General features: G+C 40.2%; 1 protein-coding gene across 1 annotated transcript in view; it reads left to right on the top strand.

The window, feature by feature from the left end:
- LOC134792418 (aminopeptidase N-like) overlaps positions 1-10,672 on the top strand; it is a 47,329-nt gene extending 36,657 nt beyond the window's left edge. The window contains exons 10-16 of the mRNA XM_063763716.1: positions 252-459; positions 2,514-2,788; positions 3,996-4,192; positions 6,851-7,018; positions 8,347-8,560; positions 9,306-9,453; positions 10,308-10,672. Coding sequence (XP_063619786.1) covers positions 252-459; positions 2,514-2,788; positions 3,996-4,192; positions 6,851-7,018; positions 8,347-8,560; positions 9,306-9,453; positions 10,308-10,501 — 1,404 coding nt within the window. The 3' untranslated portion in view covers positions 10,502-10,672. The remainder of the gene's footprint in view (positions 1-251; positions 460-2,513; positions 2,789-3,995; positions 4,193-6,850; positions 7,019-8,346; positions 8,561-9,305; positions 9,454-10,307) is intronic.
- The last annotated feature ends 3,254 nt before the right edge of the window (positions 10,673-13,926 follow it).

Here is a 13,926-nt window from a genome sequence, read left to right as displayed (position 1 = left end):
AGTTATAAAGGAAATTTTCAAAATTCCGAGAATCTTTCCACGTTGTTGGAGGGTTCCCGCATTTTGCAAAACTGTAGTAGTAAGTATGCGAGTGGCCTCAGACTCCTCAGAGTATGCTACTCACGCCCTACTGACAGCACAACACTTTTAAGTAAACATAAGGTTCGGCTTTGCAGTTGATGATATATTCTTAGTTACAACGCCAATACACTGAAAAATTATGATCGTAAAAACCATTTGTTTTTTTACAGAAACTATTCACAAGCTCCGACGACCCCTACCAAGCCATGATCGACCAGCTCTGGCACATCCCCATCAGCTACACTTTGCCAAGCCAAGGCAATCAGTCGGCCAAGCCACAGTCAGCCAAGCCAGAACTGTGGCTGAAGGAGCGCTCCGTCATCGCCCACCTGCCCGTCGATCGCACGCAAGCGCTCTATGTCAATGTTGATGCCATTGGTAAGCTGTTTAACACATTCAACACCAAGAACCCGACTGTCGGGTACACTGTTCGTAGCGACTACGCGCTACATACGACGAAACCGTGGCTACGCGCTACGAGCGTAACCCGTAGCACTTAGTGGTATTGAATGTGTTAACATTCGTTTGCCATTCATTCTCATGGCCAAAACTCGTAGAATGCATCGGAAATTAGTGTCATGAAACCTTGTGAACGTCAGCTGCAGTTCCGTGGGTAAAGATGAGGATAGTTTATTTTTCAAGTCTATATTACAAAGCGCTTATGAACGTCAAATAAAGGTACGCCGGCTCTAACCCTACACCTCTGCCCAAGAAGGTTTAAATCCCTCCTAAATTGGAGGAGGGTATCCTAATATGGGAGCGGCAAGAAAATCTGCTGTATGCATGTTAACTGGCATTTGACTTTTCTATTTAGAATAAACTAGGCCAAAAAAATATGATATTGATATTGCATTTGACACATTTGACTTAAATTATTATTAATAAACAAAATGTTTTTAACACTTATAATCCAGGAACTTTGTAAAATTTTGTAACCTGGCTCTTTTCCGTCAAATCCGGTAGTTCTGATTTTTTGCAGACTTATTTATGATGTTGGCCCAATGAATAATACAAGTTTGTGACTTCGAGCGCCGAACGCAACTTTGTCAAATATCGAAAAACCCGCGATAACTTCGGTTTTCTTTTAGATTTGGGCGATTATACCCTAAAGAACTAGTTTTTGATAGTGCCTTCTCAGGGCATTTTTAAAGTGGACTAGATTGGCTACAGTACGAGACTAGAATTGTCTCTGTACAATTATTAGTTTCCGAGATAAAGCCTTTCAAAATTTATAATTTTTTTCGAACTTGTATTCGTAGGCTAAGTATGTGCAGTGAGTATGCACTTTTGTCTCAGGCGATGCCGCTTGGCACAATTGTTTCTAAGGTCAAACAAAGCTGATTTTAGCCGGTAGACACGAGATCGTACCGTGCATACCCCCCAAAAAGGGGGGGCAAAGGGTCGGCTCCCCAGGTGCAATCTATGCTATATTTCTTCCTGCTCTTAGCAACTAGGGCAAGTTATATATAATTTTCATATAATTTAAGGACGAGAAAATTATATTTATACTTTTAAAACGCCAAGTTAAGTGTTTTTTTTTACATTTTTAACCTTTGACTTTGGCCATAATTACATTTCTATGGAAATCGTCACTCAATCCGCTACATATTTTTCCAAAAAAATGTATGACTGCCTGCTTTGAAGTGATACTTTATAGAATAAGGAATCCCTACATTAAAATGAAATATTTATTTGCTTTAAGTGTGGTTACAGTCATGGTCATCTTTACCTAATTGTTATGTAAAATTAGATCACACACACACATCCCTACATTATATGAAAATGATATATTACTTACCCTAGTTGCTAAGAGCAGGAAGAAATATAGCATAGATTGGACCTGGTGATCCGACCCTTGCGCCTCCCTTTTTGGGGGGTAGGCACGGTACGATCTCAAGCTACCTGGCCAAATCAGCTTTGTTTGACCTTAGGAACAATCGTGCCAAGCTGCATCACCTGAGACAAAAGTGCATACTCACTGCACTTACTTACCCTACGAATACAATTTCAAAAAATTATAAATTTTGAAAGGCTTTATTTCGGAAACTACTAGATGTACAGAGACAATTCTGGTCTCGTATTGTAGCAAATTTAGTCCACTTTAAAAACGTCCTGAGAAGGCACTATCAAAAACTAATCCTTTAGGGTTATAATCGCCCAATTCTAAAAGAAAACGGAAATTTTCGCGGGTTTTTCGATATTTGACAAAGTTGCGTTCGGCGCTCGAAGTCACAAACTTGTATTATTCATTGGGCCAACATCATAAACACGTCTGCAAAAATCAGAACTACCGGATTTAACGCAAACGCGAAATGTATAAAGTTACTGTATTATTAATAAAAGCTGACAAAAATACCCGACGTGTCTTAGTACACTTTTGTGTAAAATCAAACATTTCAAAGCGGGTTTTTTATTACTCCTTTCTCCCTCAGGCTACTACCGAGTGAACTACGACACCAAAAACTGGGAACTCCTAAGCGCAGCCCTGAAATCCGGACACTTCAAATCACCAATCACGAAAGCCCAGCTCATCGACGACGCCTTCAACTTGGCCAAGTTTTCACACGTGAACTATAGCCAGGCGCTAGGGCTGACAACTTGCGTCATCGAGGGCGAAGACTCGAAGGTTGTGTGGGAGTTGCTGCTGAATAATATGGGATTTATTAAGTATAATATTAGGAGCACTTCCGGATATGTGTATTTTCAGGTGAGTCTAATTTTTAAGCTAATAAATTTAAAAGTGGAAAAATTACTGTCTTGGGTGAGACTTGAACTCACGGCCTCTGGAGTTCAAGTCTCACCCAAGACAGTAATTTTTCCACTTTTAAATTTATTCTAAGCTTAATAGCATCGTTCGCAGACGTTTCTGCTTGTTAAAAATTAAACTTGAGTCTAATTTTTATTAAAATATGATCTTATATTATATTAGCATTTCCTTCCTTGTCACTTGAAAGTCTGTACAGAGTTGGTTTAGATTAGATGGAAATAGGCCATAGGATATACTTGGAATGTAGCTATACTCTGTATCTTTAGGTATTTAAATAAAAGTAAACAAAATCTACCCTCAAATGGCTCCTTAAGCCAGTTGAGGTTACATGAAAACATTACACGATCAAATAATGTAGGTTAAACTCAGGTAACGGATCCAGGCGTTTTTGTAATTGGTTGCTTAACCAATAAATGTTATATCTATCCGAAAATATGCAAATTGTTTGTTTACTTATATTGAAATACCTAAAGATACAGACTATAGAGTAGAGTAGATAGTTTGTAGAATGATTAGTCGGTGTCCCAGAGTCGTGAGATCGGTATTATCCATTTCCTCATTCATCACGACATATCATCCTTTATTTCAAAAATAACAACAACTATTTATGGATTATAACAATATTTTCGCGAGTTTAGACTGTTACAAGTCTTTAATGACTGTTACAAGACTTACACGTCTGAGAAAAATGTTATTCATCCATGACATATGCTTTGTCTGCAAAATCTCTCGAAATTAGCCATTAATTCCTACATATAGAGGTATATTCTCTTGAAAGTATCAACAATTTTCGATAAGGGTTCCCTGTAGAATCTGTGATGTCATATAGGCCCCGTGCATGAACTATAGGGGGCAGCATATGAGCCGTCAGATTTACGGTGCGAGGTGTAAATGTGTCCTTTATGCTTCCGATGTAGCCCACAAGATGGCAGAACCTACTATGCACAAGGAAACGTACCGACGAGAACGGTAGATGGTAGCACTTGCTTTGGCAATGTACATGTGCACATATGTTTCCGATTCAGGCCACACGATGGCATACCCTCCAACGCGCACGGTCCCTATAAGGTCATATTTTGCTCTCCCCTTCTAGATTTTGTTAACTTCAAGCTTAGTTCTATTGAATTCAATTTAGTATTTTTAACAGGACTACATGAAAATCTTGCTCCAAAAGCAACTCGAACGCCTCAATTTCGGCCTGAGTAAACCCAAGGATGACAACGAAGCGTTCCTGATAGAAAACCTCGTGATGTGGGAATGTGAGGTAGAGGCCCCTCGTTGCCTCAAGTGGGCACAAGAGGAGTTCACCAACTGGTCGACACAGGGAGACCTTAGTAACAACTCGTACGTATTGTCATGTTCCTGTTAGAGAACCTCATGTGGGAGTGAGAGGTAGAGGCCCCTCGGTGCCTCAAGTGGGCACAAGAGGAGTTCACCAACTGGTCGACACAGGGAGACCTTAGTAACAACTCGTACGTATTGTCATGTTCCTCTTAGAGAACCTCATGTGGGAGTGTGAGATAGAGGCCCCTCGGTGCCTCAAGTGGGCACAAGAGGAGTTCACCAACTGGTCAACACAGGGAGACCTTAGTAACAACTCGTACGTATTGTCATGTTCCTCTTAGAGAACCTCATGTGGGAGTGTGAGGTAGAGGCCCCTCGGTGCCTCAAGTGGGCACAAGAGGAGTTCACCAACTGGTCGACACAGGGAGACCTTAGTAACAACTCGTACGTATTGTCATGTTCCTCTTAGAGAACCTCATGTGGGAGTGTGAGGTAGAGGCCCCTCGGTGCCTCAAGTGGGCACAAGAGGAGTTCACCAAGTGGTTAACACAGGGAGACCTTAGTAACAACTCGTACGTATTGTCATGTTCCTCTTAGAGAACCTCATGAGGGAGTGTGAGGTAGAGGCCCCTCGTTGCCTCAAGTGGGCACAAGAGGAGTTCACCAACTGGTCGACACAGGGAGACCTTAGTAACAACTCGTACGTATTGTCATGTTCCTGTTAGAGAACCTCATGTGGGAGTGAGAGGTAGAGGCCCCTCGGTGCCTCAAGTGGGCACAAGAGGAGTTCACCAACTGGTCGACACAGGGAGACCTTAGTAACAACTCGTACGTATTGTCATGTTCCTCTTAGAGAACCTCATGTGGGAGTGTGAGATAGAGGCCCCTCGGTGCCTCAAGTGGGCACAAGAGGAGTTCACCAACTGGTCGACACAGGGAGACCTTAGTAACAACTCGTACGTATTGTCATGTTCCTCTTAGAGAACCTCATGTGGGAGTGTGAGGTAGAGGCCCCTCGGTGCCTCAAGTGGGCACAAGAGGAGTTCACCAACTGGTCGACACAGGGAGACCTTAGTAACAACTCGTACGTATTGTCATGTTCCTCTTAGAGAACCTCATGTGGGAGTGTGAGGTAGAGGCCCCTCGGTGCCTCAAGTGGGCACAAGAGGAGTTCACCAAGTGGTCGACACAGGGAGACCTTAGTAACAACTCGTACGTATTGTCATGTTCCTCTTAGAGAACCTCATGTGGGAGTGTGAAGTAGAGGCCCCTCGGTGCCTCAAGTGGGCACAAGAGGAGTTCACCAAGTGGTTAACACAGGGAGACCTTAGTAACAACTCGTACGTATTGTCATGTTCCTCTTAGAGAACCTCATGTGGGAGTGTGAGGTAGAGGCCCCTCGGTGCCTCAAGTGGGCACTTGAGGAGTTCACCAACTGGTCGACACAGGCAGACCTTAGTAACAACTCGTACGTATTGTCATGTTCCTCTTAGAGAACCTCATGTGGGAGTGTGAGGTAGAGGCCCCTCGGTGCCTCAAGTGGGCACAAGAGGAGTTCACCAACTGGTCGACACAGGGAGACCTTAGTAACAACTCGTACGTATTGTCATGTTCCTCTTAGAGAACCTCATGTGGGAGTGTGAGGTAGAGGCCCCTCGGTGCCTCAAGTGGGCACAAGAGGAGTTCACCAAGTGGTTAACACAGGGAGACCTTAGTAACAACTCGTACGTATTGTCATGTTCCTCTTAGAGAACCTCATGTGGGAGTGTGAGGTAGAGGCCCCTCGTTGCCTCAAGTGGGCACAAGAGGAGTTCACCAACTGGTCGACACAGGGAGACCTTAGTAACAACTCGTACGTATTGTCATGTTCCTGTTAGAGAACCTCATGAGGGAGTGTGAGGTAGACCTCACTCCCTCATGAGGTTCTCTAAGAGGTGAACTCGTCTTGGGCCTAGAGGCCCCTGGGTGCCTCAAGTGGGCCCAAGACGAGTTCACCAACTGGTCGACACAGGAAGACCTTAGTAACAACTCGTACGTATTATTTACTAGCGACCCAAGGTCGGCTTCGCACGGATTAACAAATTATACACATAAACCTTCCTCAAGAATCACTCTATTGATAGGTGAAAAGTGAAAACCGCAAGAAAATCCGTTCAGTAATTTTTAGGGTTCCGTACCCAAAGGGTTAAAACGGGACCCATTACTAACACTCCGCTGTCCGTCTGTCTGTCACCAGGCTGTAACTCGAGAACCGATAGTATAGAGAGAGATGATAGTATAGATAGACAGTTGAAATTTTCAACTTTTGGGATGATGTATTTCTGTTGCCGCTATAACAACAAATACTAAAAACAGAATATAATAAATATTTGAGTGGGGCTCCCATACAACAAATGGTACGGAACCCTACGTGCGCGAGTCTGACTCGCACTTGGCCGGTTTTTTACTTTATCGCGAACGTACAAACAAACACACAAACAGACAGACGCGGCGGAGGACTTTGTTTTATAAGGAGTAGTGATTTACAGTACACTCTATTGCAGGGGTCACCAATTAGTTTCTTCAGGGGTCCGATTTTTTAAAATAATGTGACCATAGCGGTCCGTTTCTACTTGATTTTACTATATAAGTATTAAAATTGTATAGGTCCGCGGTCCGGATCCGGACCGCGGTCCGCCATTTGGTGACCCCTGCTCTATTGTATTGTTCTACTTTCAGCATACCCGTGTACCTGCGCTCGCTGGTGTACAACATGGCGATCAAGAAGGGCGGGCGGCGCGCCTTCGAGTTCTTCTGGGACGCCTTCCAAAACGCCACCGACCCTAATGTGAAGACACTCATTATTAACAACCTGCCGTCTACTAGGGATCCCGCTTTGATCACATTGTAAGTAATCTGGTTCCAGAAATACAGGTACCACACTTGACACCACATAAATACAGGTACCAAAGTCCCGGTACCATAAATTCAGATACACTCGTATCAAACATGGACCCGGTACCATACAAATCGGGATCACACTTTCGACCGGTACCGTAAGTTCCGGTACCGATTGTTTACCGGTATTACACTTGATATTAGCACCATAAAGACTGCTGATATCATATTTATCAGACTCCTCAGTGCGGTTGATTGCTAACATATATGTACCTATAGATAAAGTATACCGGTCTACTTCCGCTCGCTGGTATACTATTGGCGGTTAATTAGGGCGGCCGACGCGCCTTCGAGTTCTTCTGGGACGCCTTCCAAAACGCCACCGACCCTAATGTGAAGACACTCATTATTAACAACCTACCGTCTACTAGGGATCCCGCTTTAATCACATTGTAAGTAATCTGGTTCCAGAAATACAGGTACCACACTTGACACCACATAAATACAGGGACCAAAGTCCCAGTACCATAAATTCAGATACAGTCAGTCAGATAAACTCGTAACGTACTCGTATCGGCATCACACTTTCGACCTGTACCGTAAGTTCCGGTACCGATTTTTTACCGGTATTACACTTGATATTAGCACCATAAAGACTGCTGATATCATATTTATCAGACTCTTCAGTGCGGTTGATTGCTAACATCCTATAGATAAAGTATACCGGTCTACTTCCGCTCGCTGGTATACAATTGGCGATAATATGGCGGTTAATAAGGGCGGCCGATGCGCCTTCGAGTTCTTCTGGGACGCCTTCCAAAACGCCACCGACCCTAATGTGAAGACACTCATTTTTAACAACCTGCCGTCTACTAGGGATCCGGCTTTGATTACTTTGTAAGTCTTTGGTACCATAAATTCCGGTACCATATATGGTACTATAAATACTGGTACCACACATGGTAACATAAATACCTATGCTACTTTGTTACCATAAATACCGGTACCACAATGGTACCAAACATGAAGCCGGTACCGATTATTGTACGGTATCACAATTGATATCAGCCCCATAGAGACTGATACCGAATGATAATACCGAAAATCACCGCAGTACCACACGTACCGGTACCGTGATACTGTAAATACAGGTATCACTTGAAATCCGGCTACCACAAACACCATTATCATACATACACGTACCGAAACTACCGGTACCCATTCTAGTCATTCTAGTTTATCGGTATCATACTTAAATATAAATCTTATACTTATTTAAACGCTTCATATTAAATTTGCTAATCGACCGAACTAATAATTCACCCTAATTACCACAGACTCCTGGAAAGAAGCCTAAACGACCTCCCCAATCAATACGCGTCCACAGTATGGGGCGTCGAACCAACAGTAGGAACCAGTATCGCCCAAGACTTCTTAATGAAGAACTTCGACGCGATCTACAACAAGTTCACCAGTATGGATGAGTTCACGTTCCCTGGTATACTGAACGGCGCCTTCGGATTCATCACCAGTGAAGATGAACTTAATAAGGTAAATAACTTTTTTTAAACTAATTTTATAAGTTTTATAACATTTGAGACAAACCAAGCGAACACTGATGAGACTAAGGTTGGAATCACATCTATCAGCATCGAGCCGCCATATTTTATATATGAGAAATCGCTCGTTAGTATGAAGATGCGTACGCATCGAAAAGCTAAAAGCATGCGTACGCATCTTCATACTAACGAGCAATTTCTCATATATAAAATGCGGCTCGATGCTGATAGATGTGATTCCACCCTTAGCAATTACAAAGCCTGGTAGCGTCACCGTAAAGGTGACCAGCATTCGACGGGGAGTAATCAAAACATATCTGATTTTTTGAATATAAACGCCGGTCCTTCTCTTTTAATCTGTACCGAAACCTAGCGGTACCATTTTTGGACATCCTTGTATAATGTACCGTAAAACACCCAAATATAATGCAAAGTCTCCCAACTATGGTAACAAAGTCACTCAAATATTTTTAAATATTTGAATGTACAGTTCTAGGGCAAAATAAGAACCGAAAAAAGACGATGGTATAGAATAGATACACAATTACATATCGAAACTCTGGAACGTTGTAGTATTAAGCCATACTTGGGTAGTTTTACGGTACTACTTGTTCCTGTACCGGCATCATTTGGTAGGTACTCCTAAAGAGTAGTACTTCTAAGATTGTAGATTCGGATTTTTCAGGGGTGAAAATGGAGTTAAAAAGCTAAGATTTAAAAATGGATTCCTCTTACAGTTGAAATCGTTCGCTCTGCAACACAAAGACAAGCTACTTCCAGTATCCCAGACGCTTCAGAAGATGATGGATACCGCAAAACTTAGGATCGAGTGGATGAAGCGACACGCTCCTACTGTCAACGCGTGGTTTAAGGACTATGTTACTAGTAAGTTCACCTCTAAGTACAGTCAGCAGAAGTTGCTAAGCGGGCGAGGTGTTCAAAATTGACACGCTCTTATTCTCAAAACAATAAAGTCGCGTCAAGATCATTTTGAACACCTCGCCCGCTTAGCAACTTCTGCTGCTGACTGTACTAGTATCAGCAGAAAAAGTCGTTTTCTGTACAGAAGTTTTAGAAGCTTTATAGCGTATTTATTTAAAACATTGTTGGTTATTATTGTTTCATTTAGTCAATCACAGTACCTAACTCACTTGTGTGAAGTAAATAAAATTGATGGAATAAGTAAAACAAATTCGCGAATGAAACAAAGCGAAAACAGACTGTACCTAAATTTCAACCAAAATGCACATTCTTTATTCTTTTATTCTTTATTCAGGCAAACACTAAGTATAAGTTTACAGCTCCAGCCAAGACACTTATACTGTTAATAGGTACATATGTTGTCAGTATCATAAAATTAGTACACTTGTATTACACACATTATACACTTTTCGAACTATCTCTAGAATTAAACATACATTTATGTATTACTAAGTTACATAGACATTTAAAAAAAAATCTGATATTAAGTAACATAGGTAGAGTTTTAAAAAATCCTGATACTACGTTGTAGGGACAGCCACTCGTTTTAGTATTCGCGAAAATGAATTACCATGACTAGGTAACTAAATTCAATAGTATTTATTCATAATAAAAAGTTCGCTACCTACTCCAAGTTTGCTACAACAGGTGCAAAAAAACTTAAGTATGCTAATTTACCTGTGAACAAACTTTAAAAGCATATGTACCTGTGCCTAACTTCTGTGACTTGAAATTAAAAGTAAACTTTTTTTTTACAGATCATAAAAAGTCATTACCAGAAGCTCCGACTACAACCACGCCATCAACGACTACGGCCAGTACCGGAAATGCGACACAAACCACTATCGGTAACGAAATCGGTACCGCGTCCAGCAATACCGGTAACGTAGAACAAAACGGTACGACTGTAGCGCCTGAAATTAACGGTACCACTACCACAACTAGTCCATAAATCTAATATCAATAAAATAAAAATGGTATCTAATAAATACATGGCAAATTCTCATTCTGTCAATATCGACTTAATAGTATAAGTTAGACAGTTTGCTTGATATTTGACACTGTGTAGGATACGACGATATGAAGGTAACCTTATTTTTTAAGATTTTTCATAAACATCGAAGTCATAATAAAAAAATTGGCTACGCAAATATGAGCTTACCGCGAAATAATGTATTTTACAAACGACCGAATTAACGAATACTTACGATTCAAGGTACCGGTATTTTTTGGTATCAGTAAAAAGTACCGGTATAAAACCTGGTATCAGTCTACCTTGAATTTTATGATTCAAAATTTGCTTTCTTTTCACATGTTTTGGAGTTTCAAAACTTGATTGTGCCAATAGTAGTCGATAAATATATTCATATTAATGTAATTTTCTATAGAAACATCACAAATTAGTTAAATTTATAAAGGACATAACATCTTCAACTAACATTTTCTGAGTAAATGTAAATATATGTCTAGTTTTTTTTAACCAAAACAGGAAAACTGAGTTTTTAGACGTCTTGCCAAGTCAAACATCACTTTATTGGTAAAATAGTACTTATTAAAAATATTGAAAATGTTTTTCTATTTATATTTATTCCAATTTTAAATGTGTAAATTTACAAGTGATAATCTTAGGAATAAAAAAGCTCTCTTAAAGAGAAAATGTGTTTTATTGATTTAAGAAATGTATTGTATTGCATTCATTATTTTGATTTTATTTTTTAAAGGCTTTTAAAACGATAATAATAAATAATGTAATTCTCAAAATAAATAAATAATATTAATACGAAATTAGTCCCTGTAAGTATTTCTGATTTCTACAAATTTTATTTAAGCTATAATGTAAAGGAAAAAAGAAAAAAATAAGTATCCACATGTATGTAAAAATGATATAATGTTTTTTGTAATATGGATGAAGTTACATTATTTTGAAACGATATTTATAAATAAGAATCTCGTACTATATTTTAATAAACAATATCTCTATTTGTGTAAATCGGTCACCTAAGTGTCTTTTTTTTTAATTAGTGGTACCTAGTGCCAAATTTCATCTGTCGCAATTTTACCCTTTAACAAATTATGCATTTTTCGGGTAGGCACGTACCACATTATTTTTAAATAGACGTTACTGCCATAGACAACCGACAATGTGATGGTACCTTCTGCCTGAAAGCGGCACATTTGTGGCGTTCTACGGGTAAAGGTACCTTATGACAGTTGGCGCTTACGTCGAGTAGTACCGCATTAGTATTGGACCGTCTTTAATAACAGCGTAAGCGCCGACCGACCATAAGGTACCTTTACCCTTGGAACGTCACATTTCATTGAGGCTTCTTTTAATTTTAAGTAGGGAATGTATCTACTCTATAGAAGCTTCAAATTTATTTGATTCTAGAAAGATGAGTTGGCTTGGTTGGTGAAAACCAACTAATATTATAAAGGACACACTTTCGGTGTCTGTCTGTCTGTTACCTCTTCACGCTAAAGCCGCTGAACCGATTTAGTTGAAATTTGGTATAGACATAGTTTGAGGACAGGATAGTTTTTATGTCGGAAATCATCCCTGAAGAGAATGCAAAGGAGGGTGGAATTGAAAGAGTTAACACATTCAATACCACTAAGTGCTACGGGTTACGCTCGTAGCGCGTAGCCACGGTTTCGTCGTATGTAGCGCGTAGTCGCTACGAACAGTGTACCCGACAGTCGGGTTCTTGGTGTTGAATGTGTTAATGCATTGCCTAATAATTGAAGTAAGCAATGCGCGAATTGAATGATTGCTATAGCATTATCCAGGGGCTATACCTACTTTAGCTGCTGTCACTAATTCCACGCAGACGAAGTCGCGGACAAAAGCTAGTCATAAATAAAGGCCTATGCACGCCGGATGCGTGTGCGTAGATGTGCTCGTGTGTGGACGCGGCTCCAACTTTTTAGCGCACGTCCACGTCTTCGCATTCGCACATGCATACGGTGTGCATAGGCCTTATGATAAAGGTGAATTGCCTCAAATGTAAAATGTAATCCTAGTTCCTATGTTCTAAGTGTCAAATAAACGTCTAAGTTTTGTCTTATCAAAAATAAATTAAATTTGTTAAAAACAAAGATGTCATTGTAGAAGAGGTGTAAAGTCTAAGGCTAATTCGTGGGTCGAATTTGACATCTGATGTAACTAGATGGCACTATGCGACTTCGTACATTATGCGGTAATTGGTTGTCAAAATTTGACATTTGACCTTTCAGGGGCCCATTTCTCGACCTAATATTATGTATTAGTCCACGAACTGCCAAATCGTTTGGGTTACCATGGCAACACAGTCTCAATAGCAAAGACATATGTAACTTCGTATAAGACGAATAAAGTCTAAGAAAAAAACGTGCCTCGGAATTCAAGTAAAAGTCATTCTCGAATAGATGCCACACACCTTTAGCCTATCCTCGGCTAGATGGCGTGACGACACCGTTTCATATTTAACAATTTTAACACATAGATATCAGTGAATGAAGATGGATCAAAATGATATAAAAATAATAATATCATTTTATCCATATATATACATTTTTTGATAACTTTATACGTTTTCATTTTGAGTTTTAGTCGTGTGTCGATAGATGGTAGTAAATTTACAGTGACTACAAAATTTACAATGACAGGACCCCTCTATACTATCTATTCTTTTTACTCAATAGTATCATACCGTTCGAGAAATGGGCCCCTGCTGCTTCAAATAAACCTAGCGCAGTACCTAATACAATACTTACAGTGCCATCTACATCTGTCATCTTTGGGGCAGTGGCGGATTTGCCCTAAGGCCCAGTAGGCTCGGGCCTAGGGCGGCAAAAAATTAGGGACGGCAAATTGTGACAAAAATTCACGGATGATAACAATAAATTAAATTAAAGATTCAAAGATTTATTTGTTCAACATAGGTAAGTTACAAGATGTTAAATAAATGTTTCAGTATCACTATGTCGTAAAATGTAGTCAATATGATGGGTGCTGCGAAAGGGGCGGCTATAGGGCCTGGGGCCTAGGGCGGCAAAGACTGCAAATCCGCCACTGCTTTGGGGGCATGATTTCTTCTTGTACTTTACACATCTTATACAATAAATGCATCTTTGCTTAAAAGATTAAAACGAAAATAACTATTTGCATGTGTGATAAATATATTGTATGTTTTAATAAACATTATTGAAAATTAATGTTTGTCTCATTATTACCATTTACCGCTACTTGACACCAGATGCCACAAATGTCGCAACTGACGAAAAATGTAAGTGTTGAAAATATATATTATAGATAGTTCCGGTTAATCCGGTAATACTCGTAATATTAGCTGAAAATTGTTGAGCATTAGAGTTTAGGTTCGTTGCGACATCTATTGT

The sequence above is a fragment of the Cydia splendana genome, chromosome 7 (assembly GCF_910591565.1).
Source record: "Cydia splendana chromosome 7, ilCydSple1.2, whole genome shotgun sequence".
Classification (NCBI taxonomy): domain Eukaryota; kingdom Metazoa; phylum Arthropoda; class Insecta; order Lepidoptera; family Tortricidae; genus Cydia; species Cydia splendana.
This window is presented reverse-complemented; position numbering and strand designations above follow the sequence as displayed.